Below are 20,650 nucleotides of genomic sequence, written 5' to 3'. Positions count from 1 at the left end.
TCTCAGTATTGTCTCGCAGGGTATGCCGTGACAAATAAAACTCTTGTATCTTGTATCAGGGTAGTGTCTCAGTAGTGTCTCACAATGTATTGTCTCAGTATTGCAGTAGTGTCTCACAGGGTATTGTCTCACAGGGTATTGTTTTAGTATTGTCTCACATGGTATTGTCTCAGTGGTGTCTCACAGGGTATTGTCTCAGTCTCACAGGGTATTGTCTCACAGGGTATTGTCTCAGTAGTGTCTCAGTATTGTCTCACATGGTATTGTTTCAGTATTTTCTCACAGGGTATTGTCTCAGTAGTGTCTCAGTATTGTCTCACATGGTATTGTCTCAGTATTGTCTCACATGGTATTGGCTCAGTATTGTCTCACAGGGTATTGTCTCAGTAGTGTCTGACAGGGAAATCTCTACTTTCTCTGTTGGTGGTTTTAATCTGTCATCCTCCTGAACACTGTGGCCTCCTGCTTCTATATGCTAATCACTTCTGTGTCCTCAGATAGGGTTGAGAGAAGGGAGGATCGCTTTGCATTTCTCTCTCTCTCTCCCTGTTTCTTTGTCTCTCTCTCTCCCCCCTTCCTCCTCCTCCTTTCTCTCTTTGAAATCAGCATAATACTATATTATGAATGATGGTTTCTGACTCTTTTTATGACTGTTTCCCTTTCTCTGTTTCTCTCATTGTTTATCTCTCGCTCTCTGTCTCGCTCTCTGTCTCTCTCGCTCTCTCTCTCTCTCTGTCTCCCTCTCCCCCTCCTCCTCTTTCTTTTTGAAGTCAGCACAATACTATATTATGAATGACGGTAATGTTTATATAATGCCGGTCAGACCCCTTCCTATAGTGCTTAGGGCACGCTCAGTCTCCACTGAAGAGATGCATTTAGATGCGTCAGAACACAGACAACAAATTACGTGGAATCAAATCAAGATAGGTTGACGGTATCAATGCAAACAAGCAGACGTGTCCTCTACACACACACACACACACACACACACACACACACACACACACACACACACACACACACACACACACACACACATCTACACACATACACACCATCCCTCGTACACCCTGATTTCCCTACAAAATACATCACCAATTTATTTGTGAGAGTGACAGCTTTGACATGGCAGATGAATCAACAGATTTGCTCTAATTACACAGTCATGCGTGCACACACACACACACACACACACACACACACACACACACACACACACACACACACACACACACACAGTGCCTTATTCAGGATATTGTCAGTGGGGTGCATATCCTGTCTTTCTTTTTTTCTCTCTCTCTCTCTCTACACTCCAGTTACCTGGCCTACATACACACATCTACACCAGCTACTGCTGCATATCACACACACACCCACACATGCACACGCACACACACCCACACACACACCTCTTCTCTACCCCCCCTCTATCTCTAAGCCTTGTTCATATTTCACATGCTCAGATTTCTATTTCACCATCTCTCTCGTTCTCTTCTCTCTTTCTCTCTCTCTCTCTCTCTCTCTCTCTCTCTCTCTCTCTCTCTCTCTCTCTCTCTCTCTCTCTCTCTCTCATTCTCTTCTCTCTTGTTCTCCTCTCTCTCTCTCTCTCTCTCTCTCTCTCTCTCTCTCTCTCTCTCTCTCTCTCTCTCTCTCTCTCTCTCTCTCTCTCTCCTCTCTCCCTCTCTCTTCCCCCTCCACCTCTAAGCCTTCATCCCAGCTGACAGTGTTTTCTGCTGCTCCTCCTCCCTCTCTTCTAATGGGGGCTGTACTGTACCAGCCAGGTTATACAGGCAGACGTTATGCTTTTGATACCACAGCCCCAGGGCTGCTGTCAGGTTTAGACAGCACCGTTTGTCAGATTAGACGACGACTTTCTACTTGGCAGTGTCAAGAATCCTACTGTAGTAGTGATGTTCACCATGACATCACTACTGTGGTAGACGTCCGTCTGGCCCTCCCCCTCCAATACACTCCACCTTATAGCCATTCCTTTGTGTCTCACCCCTCCTCCCTCCATCCCATCCCCAGCCCCCCCTCCAATCTTTCACCGTAACATCCTGTCTACAATTCACCCTGTATAAATATCGACGTACAACTCTATTCTTGGAGCCACTTCCGGGGTCTCAGGCCAGGACGCCTGTAGCTGTTCCGCAACCGTTGCTATTTCCGGGGTAGGCCTGATTGGCCCCGACAGGCACGTGACCCGCCGCGGCCACGCCCCGCGGCAGCCTCAGGACGCGGCAACGAGGCTGCTGTGGTTCACAGGCGCTTTCCGCCTTCAACGCCGCCCGCAGCATTAGGAAGGAGTTCGCGGCGCCTTTCACATCGCAGTCATCAGTCATAATAATCGCGCCGCAGTCGGCAGTCATGCGATAATTTATCATTTAACATTTGAAAGGCATACATTGTTGTATGAAATAAAATAGTATAGAGACATATGTACAGCGTCGCGCCGCAGTCGGCAGTCATGCAATCATTTATCATTTAACATTTGAAAGGCATACATTGTTGTATGAAATTAAATAGTATAGAGACATATGTACAGCGTCGCGCCGCAGTCGGCAGTCATGCAATCATTTATCATTTAACATTTGAAAGGCATACATTGTTGTATGAAATAAAATAGCGGGGAGAATATGCTCACGCGAGCGGCATCGCTGAGCTCTGGTGACGGTCTTATTGGGGCTTATGCCGAGAACAGCAGTAACACAACATTGCAACTGTTGTGTTACTGCTTTCTGACCGAATTAGTCATTAATTTGTAGCTATAAAGACATATTCATAATCCAACATATGTGTAAAGAAACAACATATTCCGATTGGAAGGACTCCCAGCTCCTTCCTGCTCGCGTCTCACAGGGCTGAGCTGTGCACGGCTTTAGTCTCACTCGAGTGAGGAGGAGCGGAACTTCGGAAGACCGCTGGTTCTCCAACATACAGCGGTGTGCTCTTCAGAATGTACCGGGAGAAACGTTTACTGTACCCCGCAGACATAATAAGCATATAAGCAGTGCTTACTAACGTTATTAGTTACGTTATTTCTGACCGAATTAGTCATTCATTTGTCTAGCACAGTCTCTAACAGTGTAACAGTAAGAAGCATTTTGGATAAAAGTATTCTGTACTTCTGTATGACAACAATGTATGCCTTTCAAATGTTAAATGATTAAATGATACACAGCTAAATCTACGCTCTCGCCTCTCATCCTGCTTTCGCCAACGGCAGCGATGTGAAAGGCGAAGCGAACTCCAGCATCCAGCAGTAGCGCGCTTGCCGCTGGGGCTGCCGCGGGGCGTGGCCGCGGCGGGTCACGTGCCTGTCGGGGCCAATCAGGCCTACCCCGGAAATAGCAACGGTTGCGGAACAGCTACAGGCGGCCAGGACCTCCGGTCTGGTCTTCTGAAGCCAATCTCCTGTGTATTTGACCTAATAAATTTGTAACTCAACTATCGACCAGCGAACTACCATACATTGCAGTCACGTGAAAACGCTGTATTGAGCCGTATTCAAATCAACCTATAAATAATTATAAAAATCATTATTTCAGTTTGATACCGCATGCAATCAGTTGATAAATGTCATATTTAAGCCTTGTTTCTTTTATTTACCAAACAGCCATTGTGAATGTAAATTCTATCTATTTTGATCAGCTAACCCCCCTCTTACACAAAACATGTTTACATGGTGACATTATAGTGAAACTGGGCAATTATCCTAATCATCTCTCTCTCTCTCTCTTTCTCTTTCTCTTTCTCTTTCTCTTTCTCTTTCTCTTTCTCTCTCGCTCTCTCTCTCTTCAGCTGTCACCAGCAGACAAGACTCTGGAGTTCGACAGAGACTTCCGCATCAGACACTACGCTGGAGATGTAGTGTAAGTACCGTACTGCCGCGTTGACATTTTGTATTTAACCACTTCGACCATAACACATGGTTGATTACACCATCGGGGTGCGTCATGTGAGAGAATGGGTGAATGAGAGGCATATGTTTTGTGAAGCGATTTGAATACTATATAAATGCAGTCAGTTTACCCTTGTATTAAACCTGTTCCTACACGTTTTCAATGGAGATTTGGTGAAGAGCAGAACTTGGATTCAGTCTAGGATTCATGTAATGCTCATCCTGAGTACTGAGGACACACACACATACACACACAATTGGTTTTCACCGCTATGCCATAAGGGCTCAGTGCATGCTCGTTAGTAGATGGTATTTAAATGTTTTCTTGAAAGTGGTTTTGGATTCTATTTCAGCGAAGAAGTATCTTTAAAACTGAATCAAACCATAAACAAGGTGGGATGTTAGGGACTGTATTATGTCTGCACTTTATGTGCTCATTTTATTGTTGTGAAGCACTTTGAGCTGCAATTTTTGTATGAAAGGTGCTATACAAATAATGTTTATTGTTATTATTATTATTATTATTACTAGCCTGTCATTGTTTGCAGTGTATGAGGTACATTCTGCCTGCTGGTGTGTCTAAGTGGTCCAGTGAGTCAGTTCTCCCCTCAGAGTCTGAGGCTCAGACACTTAGCCCACACAAATGGCTCCAACACGACACCCTAACAGAGACCCTTTTTTTTAGGGCTTAATGTCAGTGATTCATTCCCTGAGTAGGGATTGGGTATTATGGCCCAAGACATCATCTCTGTGTGTGTATTATGCCTGTCCCCGACTAAGGATTTGTATAGTCGACTTTGATTGGCCAAAATTTGCTGATAGTCGACTGGTAGTTGTATATAAGAATTTGTTCTTAATTGCTTGCCTGTGTAGATAAAGGTTAAATAAAATAAAATAAAAATAAAAAGTAGTCGACTACCACCCCCCCCCCCCCCCCCCTTGAATGCACAACAAAATAAATAATAATAATAATTCGATATATATATATTTATTTTTATTTTTTTTAAACTTTGGCCATTCCCCTGGCTCTTTTATACGTTTATCGCATTTATTCTGGTCAAGGACGACCGACAGAAACAGGCTGAAAGGGTTCAGATGGGGGGGAAGACACTCTGGGAAAGGCACGGCTGCAGTCCGGGATTCGAACTCGCTAAACCCCAGATCCGTGACGAGCACGGTTGTCCACGGCGCTGAAATAGCGCTCGCGGTACGTGGTGAGCTACTGGAGCTCCCCTTATATATATTTATTTTTTGATCATTCCATTTGGGCTGAAAGAGCTTAATGTCTGAAGGAGTCGACTGAAGGCTTCTTGTCCACTGATGGATACATCTTGATATTTGTCTAGTGTGTTCATTAGACAGGTGAAATCCTCTTTCAGTGCTTCTGTGTCCGTTTTCTTAGGCAGTTAGCCTCGCTGGTATGTGCGCCATTAGCGTTAGCCACGTTTCTAGGCCTCTTTGCTTTTGGAAAGAATGATGTAAAAAAATATATACATATATTCGATTATTATTATTATTTTTCAGCCCTAGTGTGTATGTGTGTGTGTGCATGTAAGCATGTGTATTACCTTGTAAGGACCCCTTTCCAAACCTCATTAGAAAAATGGCTGTATTGAGGGATTAGACCTTTAATTAGCAGACACTCCTGCTCTCACCCAGAGCACAGCAGAGTGAGCTCAAAGAACACTCCTGGTCTCACCCAGAGCACAGCAGAGTGAGCTCAAAGAACACTCCTGGTCTCACCCAGAGCACAGCAGAGTGAGCTCAAATAACACTCCTGGTCTCACCCAGAGCACAGCAGAGTGAGCTCAAAGAACACTCCTGGTCTCACCCAGAGCACAGCAGAGTGAGCTCAAAGAACACTCCTGGGCCCTCATTCATCAACGTGGCGTAGGAAATGTTCTATTTCCACACGTAAGCACAGAATTTAGAATCAGTGCACGCACAGAAATATTGGGATTCATCAACCGTGCGTACACAGGTCCTATGCTCCTCCGTGTTGATAAATACCACTTTGTTCTACCGTCAATGCTCGTGCATGATTATCCATATATGGTCATGAAAGTGATGAAACACCCCCCATGGGATGTGAAATAATGGACTGACCCGAGCGGAACTCTGAGAAACTTCACGGAGATTGTTCACTGCTGTCGAACCAAGAAGACACAACGCGTGTTATGGGATAAATTAAAGGCGGACTTGTAAACGGTGATGTCAGATATCAACGGCTCCCTAAGACCATTGCTGCAATTCTGCCTGGACAGCTCAAAATACTAATAAAGACCGTTCGTTGACCACTGTTTGGCGTTGGTTGTGTGTCATTATAACCGTGCTGTAATATGAATGCCTTTATTAGTTGTGTTCGATTGGCTATATGATTTTTAGAGGCATCTATTTTGTTGTCGGTATTACCGACAACAAAATAGATGCCTCTAAAAATCATATACTATTAGGTAGCCTATATGAATTACATATAATAGCAGCCATAGCCTACATTATGCAACAGTAACTTGCGCATACCAGTGTATGCGACGGACCAGTGTATACCTTATATCATATCATATTCATATAATAGTTTACTCTATCAGCATACCAGCATGTAATATGTTCTTTGTTAGAACTCAACTCGTTATTATTTTGCACATAGATTGCAGAAATACGGGAACGTTTTGATTTACATTAAAAGGCTTTGACATTGTAAAACTAAATACGTGGAATTCTGTAAGCATAATACAAGTCATATCACCCACACGATATGCTCTGTGTCCAGAGCATGTATGCTTTTCATTCATTTAAGACACATTATTGCAAGGGTTTTGTAATACACATACACCCTGGTGTCATTGCAATGCGTTTTTTATTCTTTCTTATACAGTAAAAAGGGGGAAGAACACTATATCGTGGGTGTTCATATGACTTGTATTCTGCTTACAGCTTCGAAATTCCACTTGTTTCGTTTAACGTAAAGCCTTTTAAATATAATCAAAACGCTCCCGTGTTTCTGCGGTCTGTGCGCAAAATAATAACGAGTTGAGCTACGCGGAGCGCAGTCAGTCAGTACACCCTGTATATTCCGATAACGCTATATAAAACATGCTGCATTCATTCTGAGAGAAAGATCTATTATTCCAAATGCTATTTATAGGGTTTTGACCATAATTACACTACTGTTGCTATTTTACAATGAACTATAATGAATTACGGTTCATACAGAACATGCCAGTGTTGAAACTAATGCACAGAAGCTCATTTCCTTGTTGTAATAATATATTCTACCACTGGGCGTCAGCTAAGTGTACTCCGAGCTGTGCGTACACATAAGCATGGAGTCAAGTTCAAGTTGAAATTGATGAATCCCACTCTTTGCTTAGAAATGGTCGTACGCACAGGTTAAGCACAAATCTGTGCGTAAGACACGTTGATGAATGAGGGCCCTGGTCTCACCCAGAGCACAGCAGAGTGAGCTCAAAGAACACTCCTGGTCTCACCCAGAGCACAGCAGAGTGAGCTCAAAGAACACTCCTGGTCTCACCCAGAGCACAGCAGAGTGAGCTCAAAGAGCAGCACTAAGAGCAAGTAAGCAGTGTCCTGTCAATAGCCTGAGAGTAAAAGTCTACAATGAATACATAAAGGTACAAGGAAGAGGAAATGTTTGTTTTTTGGATATTTCTATACAATAACCAAACAATAACCAAGCTATGGTTATTACAATAACCAAACAATAACCAAGCTATGGTTATTACAATAACCAAGCTATGGTTATTACAATAACCAAACAATAACCAAGCTATGGTTATTACAATAACCAAACAATAACCAAGCTATGGTTATTGTTTGGCATGCAGCGGTGAGGATTTATTAAGTGTTAGTGAGTGAATCTAATTCAATAGTGGTTGTCCTCACAAATATAACTGTGTGTGTGTGTGTGTGTGTGTGTGTGTGTGTGTGTGTGTGTGTGTGTGTGTGTGTGTGTGTGTGTGTGTGTGTGTGTGTGTGTGTGTGTGTGTGTGTGTGTGTGTGTGTGTGTGTGTGTGTGTGTGTGTGTGTGTGTGTGTGTGTGTGTGTGTTGCGTGCGTGCGTGCGGTTTCCTTCCACAGGTACTCGGTGGTAGGTTTCATTGATAAGAACAAAGACACTCTCTTCCAGGATTTTAAGAGGCTGTTGTACAATAGGTACGTGTCAACACACACACACACACACCATCACCTCTTTATTCTCATCCTTGCTCATCCTTGCTGCTAATTTCAGAACACAATTACCACTGCTGCCAAGAAACAACACTATAATTCTAGAATTCTCCTCTCCGCTCCTCTTCTCTTCTGTTCTCCTCTCCTCTCTTCTTCTCTCCCTTCATTCTCTCTTCTTTTCTCTTCTCCTCTCTTCTCCTCCCCTGCCATCTCCTCTCCCTTCATCCTCTCTTCTGTTCTCCTCTCCTTTCCTCCCCTCTTCTGTTCTCCTCTCTTCTCCTCTCCTCTCATCATATCTCATCTTATCTCCCTTCCTCCTCTCTTCTGTTCTCCTCTCCTTTCCTCCCCTCTTCTGTTCTCCTCTCCTCTCATCATATCTCCTCTTATCTCCCTTCCTCCTCTCTTCTGTTCTCCTCTCCTTTCCTCCCCTCTTCTGTTCTCCTCTCTTCTCCTCTCCTCTCCTCATATCTCGTCTTATCTCCCTTCCTCCTCTCTTCTGTTCTCCTCTCCTTTCCTCCCCTCTTCTGTTCTCCTCTCTTCTCCTCTCCTCTCCTCATATCTCATCTTATCTCCCTTCCTCCTCTCTTCTGTTCTCCTCTCTTGTCTTCTCCTCTCATCTTAGCTCCTCTCCTCTTCCTTCCTCCTCTCCCCTTCCATCCCATCCTACCTAAGTGTAGACTGTTTTAGATTCCTCATTGGTCATAGTCCAAAATAGAAAGTCCAAGATTTCGATCAGTAAAGACACAACTTTTCATCCTTGCATTTGCTAAATTCTTCTGCACAACATGCTTTTATTTCTTATGTTTTCCTGTATTCTTTGATGCCCTCCTCTGATCCTCTCCCCTCCTTGCTGGCCTGTCTTCCTGTGTTCTCTCTCTCCAGCTCCAACCCAGTGCTGAAGGGGATGTGGCCGGAGGGCAAACTGAGCATCACAGAGGTCACCAAGAGACCGCTGACAGCCGCCACCCTCTTCAAGAACTCCATGATCTCATTGGTGGAGAACTTGGCTTGCAAGGTGAGGGGGGGGGGGGGGGGGACACACCATTTTATTGGCGGGAAGAGTAGCCAGTTTCCTTTCGGCGTCCATGTTAACAGATCAGTTCTGTTCAGACCAGCCGCGTCGCAGCCTGCGTCCTTCAGTGATAGTTTTGACGTCTGGTCTATTTTCTCTGTGAGCCGTGTGCACCTCTACATGTGATCGGAGCAGAGCCGTGTGCACCTCTACATGTGATTGGAGCAGAGCCGTGTGCACCTCTACATGTGATTGGAGCAGAGCCGTGTGCACCTCTACATGTGATTGGAGCAGAGCTGTGTGCACCTCTACATGTGATTGGAGCAGAGCCGTGTGCACCTCTACATGTGATTGGAGCAGAGCCGTGTGCACCTCTACATGTGATTGGAGCAGAGCCGTGTGCACCTCTACATGTGATTGGAGCAGAGCCGTGTGCACCTCTACATGTGATTGGAGCAGAGCTGTGTGCACCTCTACATGTGATTGGAGCAGAGCCGTGTGCACCTCTACATGTGATTGGAGCAGAGCCGTGTGCACCTCTACATGTGATTGGAGCAGAGCTGTGTGCACCTCTACATGTGATTGGAGCAGAGCCGTGTGCACCTCTACATGTGATTGGAGCAGAGCCGTGTGCACCTCTACATGTGATTGGAGCAGAGCTGTGTGCACCTCTACATGTGATTGGAGCAGAGCCGTGTGCACCTCTACATGTGATTGGAGCAGAGCCGTGTGCACCTCTACATGTGATTGGAGCAGAGCCGTGTGCACCTCTACATGTGATTGGAGCAGAGCCGTGTGCACCTCTACATGTGATTGGAGCAGAGCCGTGTGCACCTCTACATGTGATTGGAGCAGAGGAGCAGAATATCTTGTTGACCGGCGCAGAGAAATGGCTTCTGGTGTGAACAGCCAGACTCCAGTTTCCATGAGAATGGCTTCGGCGTCTGATGTGTCTCTGGCATAACAGAATGTTTCCCATTTTAACTGAAATATTCCCATTTTAACTGAAACGTTCCTATTCTAACTGAAGTAGTCCCATTCTAACTGAAATGTTCCCATTCTAACTGAAATGTTCCCATTCTAACTGAAATGTTCCCATTTTAACTGAAATGTTCCCATTCTAACTGAAATGTTCCCATTATATCTTTCCCATTCTAACTGAAATGTTCCTGTTGTAATTGTTCCCATTATAACTGAATTCTGTATTAAATCATATACTGTATGAGAGAGTACCCTCTCATGGCCAACTCCATTCTCACTAAACTTTGTAGTAGGGCTGGGAGGTATAACGTATAATTTGATGATATAATATTCCAGTACGAATCTTTTTTGTGTCTTTATCTTGTAATACAATTGTCATGGTCCTATTTTCAATTTTTTTCTTTCTTTTTCTTTTTTACTTAATGCTGCATGGAAGCTTTTTTTTATTAACTTAAATATATACAATATATATATATATACTGTATATAGAGTATAATTTTCTTTTATGATGTATATCGTGGACGATAGTATAGTAAAAACCATGGATCCATGATTGTATAACCATCATATTCGGTACTTTGTATCACTTTGTAGTAGTTGGGCTGTATGTGTCCTCTCTCACTGTCGCCCCCTGCTGTTCTGTGCAGGAGCCCTACTATGTGCGCTGCATCAAACCCAACGAGGTGAAGTCCCCTCTGCTGTTCGAGTATGAACGCTGCCGGCACCAGGTGGAGTATCTGGGTCTGCTGGAGAATGTCAGAGTACGACGCGCTGGCTTCGCCTACCGACAGACATACCCTCGCTTCCTACAGAGGTATCTACCTAGTCTACCAGAGTCACACAGCCTAATGGAGGGGTAGTTAAGAGTCCGACAGTTCTAACAGTTTTCAAGTTTTCAACAGGTTTAAAAAAAATTATAAAAATCCGTTAAGAAATGAGTGTTTGAGAGAGGTAAAAAAATAAAGAGGTTCGCCCAAAAAAAAGTTACAAAATCAATTTCTTCCATCCACCTCCGTGCGTTCTAAAGTCTGAGTCACAACAAAATTTTGCTCGTCAACTTTCACCTACGTCCTATATTCGCACCCCCCCAGGTGGGCTATCGTTGGAAGCGGACACTCGTTGGCTACAATGCTCACCAATCATTTATGACATCAACGGTGATTGGTCAGTTCTCGAGCGTATACTGTCCGACGTGGTCATTTGACCAGCGGCCTGTAAAAAGACGCTCGCCTGACATATCGTCATGTAACTCAAGAACCGAGGCACGGAATTGGTTGAGTGAGGTGGCGTTCAAATGGCGGCAAATAGATGTTTCGAACGGTATGTTATATGTTCGGCGAGAAATGCAGCCCCGAGCTGGTAGACGCTCACAAAGTGCTGCGACGTGTGTGCATGGGCGTGTGGTAAGAGGTTACCGTAAATCCTCTAATAGTGGAGGGCATTCAAATAGAGGACGGGCCTCTTATAATGGACGGGGGGTTTGATACATGCAGACAAATACAGGCCGGCTTCCAATACAAGGTCATTCTTTTTATTTTTTGTGCCGTGATATAGAATGAGATAAACTCTTGCCAATGCAAATTAAGTGCTGCCTCTCTCTACCGTTCCCGCTACACTCTGACTACATTAATGTTTCCCTACTCTCACTTCGTTGGCTTTAGCTAACGTTGTCATAGCTAGATCTGTGGTGTCGGCTGGATGACGTTGGCTTTGTTTGCAAACGTTAGTTAACGTTCGCTATCTATATGGCGTTGGCAGGCGGGGCTGGCGTTGTCCAGTTGACATTACAGATCTTGATGGCTATGATAGCGTTAGCTAAAGCTATTGCCGCACTGCATGTTATCAACTCGATTCGACTCAGGTAGAGTCGAGAAGGTACCACGCGCTAAATTGTCCGTTCCAACTTCAGTGTGTGAATTACGTTAATCCACCACAGTTTCACAATTACTGTGTTGCACTCAATATTAAAATTATGTTAGTCTAAATAAATGTAGACAGGCCTGCCTCTTATATAAGCCTCTCTCTAATAATGGCCTGGTGCTCTTTGCAGCTGAGGTAAATACAAGACCCGTCCAATATTATAGGAAATTCGGTAACTAAACCGTCTCAAGGTTCTTTCTTTTAGCAGCAGTTGTGCATCCTCTCCTTCTCTATTCTGCCCTGCACTGCAGAGAGGGATTATTCTTCCACTCTGTCCTGCGCTGCAGAGAGGGATTATTCTTCCACTCTGTCCTGCACTGCAGAGAGGGATTGTTCTTCCACGCTGTCCTGCACTGCAGAGAGGGATTGTTCTTCCACGCTGTCCTGCGCTGCAGAGAGGGATTATTCTTCCACACTGTCCTGCGCTGCAGAGAGGGATTATTCTTCCACACTGTCCTGCGCTGCAGAGAGGGATTATTCTTCCACTCTGACCTGCGCTGCAGAGAGGGATTATTCTTCCACTCTGACCTGCGCTGCAGAGAGGGATTATTCAGCCTCAGTGGAGCATCAGCTCTCCCACAGGCAGCGTGGTGCTTCCTCACAGGCAGCGTGGTGCTTCCTCTGCCCTGTGCTGTAAAGTGTTGCCCTGGAGAGTTTGGTGCACTGCATTTCAATGTTGAGAACAGGGGGTTCTGCTTGTGCAGTGTGGCGACGTAGTACGAACAGCAATGGCCCCTGACGCTTTGACCCCTCTCTCAATGTCATATGGTTTATTCATAGCCTCAAAAAGAAAAAAGCTGACGTCACAAGTCTATCCGCATCTAACCTGCGTCTATTTTCTATCTGCGCGTTGAGCGCGTTCATGAATTATTGAGAATCTGCCAACTTTTTGGGAAATTAGCTTATTTGCCATCTACCCTGGAGTTAGTCAAGCAGATGCATACCCTTTTCTTCTCTGTGCATGCATTAGGCTTAGGGAACAGCCGCACCGTTAGCCTAGCTTAGCGTCATTCACTGGAAGTAGGTGTGCCAGTGTAGCCTAGTTTCCAACAGTCACAAAATACACTCCAAATACAACTCCATCACCTCAAAAGCCCTGTTTTTCAAAAATCAACCGGGCTTTTGAGGTGATGAAATCACTGCGCCCAGGCAGCAGTGGTTCGGCAAAAAAAAATTCTGAGTATATATCTGCTTAGAAAACGATTTTGTTTATTTCTCCACGTGGTACAGTAAATACACAGGTCACAACATGTTTACAGGAACGTTTTGGAGTTGTATTTGGAATGTATTTCATGACTGTTGGGAACTATGCTACACTGGCACACCTACTTCCAGTGAATGACGCTAAGCTAGGCAGCTGTTCCATAAGCCTAATGCATGCACAGAGAAGAAAAGGGTATCTGCTTGTCTAACTCCAGGGTAGATGGCAAATAAGCAAATTTCCCCCAAAGTTGTCGTGTTCCTTTAACCCTCCGAAGTTGGATAAGAGGCTCGCAACAAAGAAAAAAAGATAGTGAGTCTCGGGCCGATGCGGTCAGATCTGCACTGGACCTGAGAGACTAGCCGTGTACAGAGGAGAGTCACACGTCACCCCCGCTGAGGCTGAGTGGGCACGATGCGACAGAGCTGACGTCACTGCACCAAGTCCCTCACATCAGATAAGGTCCAGAAAGTTGCCCTCCTCACGCACACAGGCTATGTCTGTTATGTAGCATCTGAGATTTAGTGTTTAGTTCTAGGAAGCCTTTGGGGTATTTGTGTTTTTTAACACCGGGTGCTCCACCAAATGGCCAATTGATCAAACAGGATCTGATCCATATTGTATAGTCATAAGATTGTCTAAGTTGTCCCAAACATGACCAGGGATACACACACACACACACACACACACACACACACACACACACACACACACACAATCAATCACACAATCAATCAATCACACACACATGCATGCACTCGTCTGCTGACAGGCCTGGTCACTGGCCTCCAGCCTCGTCTTGTTCTGGCCTCCAGCCTCGTCTTGTTCTGGCCTCCAGCCTCGTCTTGTTCTGGCCTCCAGCCTCGTCTTGTTCTGGCCTCCAGCCTCGTCTTGTTCTGGCCTCCAGCCTCGTCTTGTTCTGCTCACTCGCCTCCAGCCTCGTCTTGGCCTCCTTCTCTTTTCCTCCCTCACTCCCTCCTTCCCTCTCTCCCTTCCTTCTCTCTTCCTCCCTCCCTCCCCTTTTCTTTCCTCCCTCCCTCCCTTCCCTCCCTCCCTGCCACCAGGCTGTTTCTCTACGTGTCTGACAGGTTGTTGTTCTCGTGCCCATTGTTCAAACAGCCTAGTTTAGACAGGTTTCTGGCACATTAGGCGTTGATGTCGCCACAATAACCATAAATGTCTGGTAATATTTCAAAATGCAATACTCATTGGATGATGTCAACAGGGAAAGGTTTGAAGATAAACACCAGCTTTAACACATTCCCGGCCATTGGGGGCCGTCTAATCTCACTCTATAAAGCCAGCATTTCAAAACAGACTTGCATTGTGCGTGAGGCTGTTTGTAGAGCTAAATCTATACTTTATAGTATTGCTATCTGTCCATTCTCATTGTCAATTGACATCATAAACCGTCCCTTCAAAATGGCTTAAAGAATTTTTTTTTTCATCAATACGTCCCCATTTTATAGCGTCTTGAATATAAGCGTTATATGGGATTTGGTCTAGTATATTTCCTGGAAGGCGAGATACAGGGCGCTAAGCTAATAACATTAAATCGAACGGCGTTTCGGCACTACAGAAGCTAGAGCTAAAACTCAAAATGCATATTGTCGGTATTCATGGTCCACCATGAATGCATGAAAGGGGGGGGCGGGGGACGTCTTTTCTGATTATTGATTACTAGGGATGGGTACCGAATTCGGTACTTTTGAGGCACCGAACCGAAACACGTCGGTACTACCGAGTATCGAATCAAGTGAGAAACCAAAAAAAAATAAAAAAAAATAAAAAAAAAAAATTATTTTTTTTTTTTACATTTTTTTTTTTTTTTTTTACATTTTTTCTTTTCATGTCAACGTTCACACGCACAATATATGCTTACCTAGGATTTGACTTGATTCAACAACAAAGCAGTCGGAGCAATGACGAGCCGAAAACTGTCGAAATTGTAGTTATTTGAAGTTTGGATATTGTTTTTTTTACGACTGAGGTAGGTAAATTAAATTTCTTGAGACTAAAGTACCGAAAAAAGGTACCGTTGGGTACCGGTATCGATTCACAGGTACCGGTATCGGTTCAAATGTGAAAGGTACCCATCCCTATTGATTACCAATAATGGCGTTAGCCACATTCGCTGATCGCCTGCTTGAGTATGATAACAAGGCCTGATCAGCATGTAATTTACGTGAAAAAGATCTTACCTTGGGCCGGTTGGATACCCAAAAGGTTTTCCCAGTTATCGATCGCCATCTGGTAGATCGATAGGTCCATTGGCTGATGATATATTCCTTTACTGTATAGTGAATTCGGCATCGCAAAAGGTATTCCAAGCTACAGGCTACACGTATAGATTCCAGCTAACAGGAAACTCCATTGAAAGTCAAGAAAAAGAATAGACCGTTCTGCCACAGGGAACACTGCATTATCGAGACAGCGCCCCTACGAGGATCTGGCCGGTAATGCACTTTTCACAATTCCAAGAGTGGGGTATATCTGCAGTGCCGCTCGTGACATTGAGTAGGTTATTAAAATGGAATAAAAGCCAAAACAACCTTGCCATGGTTGGCCCTCTACCGTTGGATTCGAAACACGGACATGTCCGTGGTTGGCCGGGAACCAGTTAATGACACTCCACCGAGCCTTGTATGAGCTGTGTTGATATAGAAAAAACAACAACAAAGAAACATGGTAGCTCTTATGCCACAATGTCTGCATTTAATCCAATGACTGGGAGTTACTCACTTAGCCTGAGTGTGCTAGCCTGAGTAGCACTTACATATAACAAATAACATGACCTTTGCTAACATGGACTTTGCTATAAAATAGCAACCAAAAAAGGTGTAGTCTACAGTATGCACTGTACATACAGTACTTACATATTATCCTTCCCCTCTCTCAAGGTATAAAGGGAAAAGCAACATAGAATTATTCAAAATAATTCACAGGGCTAGGCTGAAAAAATCTTAAGGGATTACCCCTTTTTAAAATCAAAGTCAAATGTCCATCCTTGCTCGACTCCGCATTGCCTTGGCTTGGGCTGATCGCTATACTAACTCGTTTGGCTGGGTTAGGGGGAGGGAAGCCATGGGTGGGAAACTGGCGTTGTGGACAGCGACGCCTACAGATCAGGTCTGGGCGCTTGCTCAGTGGAGGCAGGACTTGATGAAGGCAGCGTGACCTCCCATGCGTTACGCTTCACCAATGAGAGCCCTCGCTGCCAGGTGAGAAGAGAGCCACTGGCTGTCGCCGCACGTGTCGGAGGAAGCGTGCGGATACTTCAGGGTTCCCTTGTACCGACCAGTAGGAGAACATGCGCACAACAACCAGGTAGGGGAGGGGGGGAATTGACACAACGACTAAATTGGGATGGGGAGAAAAACAGAGAAAAATCTGAGAAAGAGAGAGACAAAAAAAAAATTCCATCCTTGACCACATGCCCTCCTCTTCCTTACGGTTCAAAATTATCTCATTGACCTCCATCCTGTGCTAGCGGTAACCACTCATTCCTCTCCAGGTACAAGATGATCTCATTGGCCTACATCCTGTGCTAGCGGTAACCACTCGTTCCCCTCTCCAGGTACAAGATGATCTCAGAGTTCACGTGGCCCAATCACGACCTGCCGTCCGACACGGAGGCCGTGAAGAGGCTGATGCAGGGCTGTGGTTTCGACCATGACACGGCCTACGGCAAAACCAAGCTTTTCATCCGTACCCCGCGCACCCTCTTCAGCCTGGAGGAGCAGAGGGCCGACATGGTGCAGAGGATTGTCCTCTTCCTGCAGAAGGTGAGCCTCTCTTACCCATCCGGATATTTATTTGTACCAGACAAATGGGTTGAAGGTACAAGTGCAAAGATAATACACTTATTGTTTCAAATGAAACCGAAGAAAACATGTCCATGCTGGCTGCCACTCCATTGACCATAATATAGAATAAGATATATGCTGTATACTGTATACAGTATATACTGTATGTGTGTCTGCACATGCAAGCGTGAATTGTATGTGTGTATGTATGTGTGTGTGTGTGTGTGTGTGTGTTACAGTAAATGTAGGAAAATGATGACTATACATTTCTCCTGGGAAATCTGTATATTCACTAATTCTATGATGAATGTGCATATTAACCAGTTATTGTGCATGTTCCCTGATCAGACTGGGAATCTGGGAGGGAGAGAAGTAACTAGTGTATACATAATACATAATACATAATAATACATAAAGAGTAATGACCACAACACTTCTCATAATGGCCTCTCTGTAAGTATAGCCTACAGTAGAGTAGGTTAAGTATTTACCATATTCACATGGCTCTTACGTCATGCTCAGGTTGGGATTCCTTTCCATCCTGTTAACAGGGTGGAAAGGAATCCCAATCTGATGCATTACATAATATATGGTCCATGAAGTCATTTTTGTCCAAAACCACTGGACATTCTGGTTATATTATCTTGGAACGACTGAGAGGATGTTTCGGTGGATAGATACATGGTAAAACAAACAAAACGGACGTGTTACATCTCCGTTGTAATGTAAATGCATGTAAATTAGGGTTTGACTTTCAGAACAAGTGTTAATCATAGCGTTCTCACAGTGTGTCACACGCCACGGTGCCACACTTGTCATTTAATGATAATAATCACCTGCTTTTTTTTTTATTACAATCACCTCTTGTTTTGACTACCAAGATGTCACATAAAGTGTCGGATAAACTGATTCTGATCCTGATTAATTTATGGAGAGAAAACTAAAAACCTGAACCACGTAGAAACACATGTCAGAGAGACTGATTGCCATTCAAAGCCACCTGTTATCTGGTGACCTCATTATGTTGTTGCTGGACCCTCGTCGCATCCTCATTAAAATCCACTGGTCTGCTCTGCATATAAATAACTCTCAGGCCTGGAACAACTTGGCAGGAGAAAAGTCACTGCTGTTCTAGTGCAGAGGTATTATGAAGCTGAAATAGCTTGTCATTATAACGTCACTCTCTCTCTCTCCCACCTCTCTCTTTTTCTCTCTTTCTCTCCCTCCTTCCTTCCCTCCCACTCACCCCCTCTTTCTTTTCTACATCTCTCTTTGAGTACTTCTGCCCACACAACCCCTGCTGGCTAAATGAACCAGTGAGCTCAGTGGTCTTCTAATGCACTGCACTTCTCTGTGTTCTCTGAGAAGGATGTGAGACCCACTATGAGAACCTCTACCCTACTACAATGTGACTTCCTTCATTCCGTTGTTCTAAATCTGTTGAATGGTCCAGTTGGGGATAACTAACAGACAAACCAACATACTTTAAAGGTATGATCTGTAATGCCTCAAACAGTGACCTCTAGACAAAAGAGCCCTGCTTGATATTGCATTTTTCTTTTTTTGACGTGTGGGTTGGAGTTTAGTAAGTTATTATACTGTTTCTCCAGACCTCTCTTTTCAGAGCCTGAGGTGTGGTCAGCAGTAGCAACCCTTCCTCTATACCCACTGAAATCCAACCCACACACGCATCAGACAAAACAAGAAATGTAAACAAAGCGCAATACCACAACGGGCTCTTTTGCCCAGAGGTTGCTGTTTGACGACATTACAGATTCTACCTCGAAGTAGTCCTGCAAGTTGAGAAAGATACCAGCTGTTCATGTTGTTCCCTGATCTCTGATCTGCTGTCATGGACAGAAACATTGTGCTTAAAGGGAAAATCCACCCTAAAAGAGAATTTACATTGTGCTGTGCCAGAAGTCTTGGACAGTTAAGTCAGTATTCATAAACATAGACTACTGTTTCCCTCAAGACTTGAATTTGTGTGACACTGCGCAGTTGGTCCATTGACACTTAATTACTGGGCTGAATATTGCCACTGATTTCCCGATTCGATTTGATTATGATTCACAAGGTCCCGATTCAATATAGATTCGGTTAGGGATATTTACTATTCTTATATTAAGAATTGACCACAAAGCAGTTACATTAATGTACTTTTTATTGAATATGTCCAACACACTACAGTACTAGATTTAGATTTATATCTAGAAAAAAATTTGCATGAATCGATATCTGATTTACCCATCTCAAGTCATTCACTATCGACTGTGTGGGCTCATAGATTTTTAGTTTGAGCTATTTAATCCAATTGTGTTTTTTTAAATGTATGACTACAGAAAATGCTCCCATATCCCAGTAGGATCACTGTCATAGTGTCCTAGGATTCATACCATTATTCACTGTCTATGGAGCAGCTCTAGGATTCGTACCATTATTCACTGTCTATGGAGCAGCTCTAGGATTCGTACCATTATTCACTGTCTATGGAGCAGCTCTAGGATTCGTACCATTATTCACTGTCTATGGAGCAGCTCTAGGATTCGTACCATTATTCACTGTCTATGGAGCAGCTCTAGGATTCGTACCATTATTCACTGTCTATGGAGCAGCTCTAGGATTCGTACCATTATTCACTGTCTATGGAGCAGCTCTAGGATTCTACCATTATTCACAAATAATGGGGGTTCATCTGGTCTCACCGCTTTGCACTGTGGCTCTAACACCTTGTATGAACAACATTGAGGAACTTATAAATGACAATTAGGATTCAGAAGTACTGAACAAACCAAAATCCAGAAGTATGGATCCTGAACCGTCTCGCTGTATAGACCTGTTCGCCGTATAGACCTGTTCGCCATTGATTGATTGATTGATTGATTGAAAACTTTATTAACAGATTGCAGAATGGGGACTATACAGTACAGCTCAATACACACAATTGTTAAGGGGATGCAGACCAGAGAAAGACTTTCGTCTTGTTTACATCAGGGTCCCCCATTTTCAATTCATCAGGACATATATGACATACTTGACATACAGATAGTCAGTACTGCTACATCTATACATTTATGACATACCAGATTTGCAAATACAGTACTGTTTGTGATACAGAAGGAGTCAAGAAAAGGGAGTATATACATTTGACGTAGAAACTGTACATTGGAGGAGGTTGGGTGGGGGGGGGTTGGGTACATTGGGATATTGACAACCATACTGGGTAATTTACATTGGAGGTGGTTGGGGGGGGGGGGGGGGGGAGAAACACTGTATAAACAAGCAAAACAAGCCATATAGACCTGTTCGCTGTATAGACCTGTTCGCTGTATATGTCAGACTCAGTGTGCGCACACATCAGTGGAGCAGAAAGGAATGTAGTCCTGGTCAGAACAGCAGGGCAGACTACAATATATTTGCATTTGTTAGCCATGCTAGCGATCTAAACAATCAATCCATGTCAAAGCTAGATATGTAAAAGGTGAAAGACTCACACTCACAGCCACGCTGATTTGGCTAAATGACATCCAGACGTTTTCGTTTGAAACTACTTTGTCAGGGGAGTGTCGTGGTTTCTCCATAGAGCCCCGTTGTACTTATTTTGGCGCAGCAGCTTGCGCAGGTCCAGGGTAACTTCGTCAC

General features: G+C 44.2%; 1 protein-coding gene across 1 annotated transcript in view; it reads left to right on the top strand.

Annotated features, from left to right (window-relative positions):
• Nucleotides 1-20,650, top strand: part of myo1d (myosin 1D) — a 259,403-nt gene that overhangs the window by 152,753 nt on the left and 86,000 nt on the right. Inside the window, exons 12-16 of the mRNA XM_084323512.1 lie at nucleotides 3,802-3,872; nucleotides 7,999-8,073; nucleotides 8,971-9,103; nucleotides 10,729-10,895; nucleotides 16,780-16,987. Of these exons, the coding sequence (XP_084179638.1) occupies nucleotides 3,802-3,872; nucleotides 7,999-8,073; nucleotides 8,971-9,103; nucleotides 10,729-10,895; nucleotides 16,780-16,987 (654 nt within the window). The remainder of the gene's footprint in view (nucleotides 1-3,801; nucleotides 3,873-7,998; nucleotides 8,074-8,970; nucleotides 9,104-10,728; nucleotides 10,896-16,779; nucleotides 16,988-20,650) is intronic.

This window comes from Notolepis coatsorum, assembly GCF_963971535.1.
Source record: "Notolepis coatsorum genome assembly, chromosome: 10".
NCBI lineage: Eukaryota > Metazoa > Chordata > Actinopteri > Aulopiformes > Paralepididae > Notolepis > Notolepis coatsorum.
Note: the sequence above shows the minus strand (reverse complement) of the source record. Positions and strands in the feature narration are given on the sequence as shown.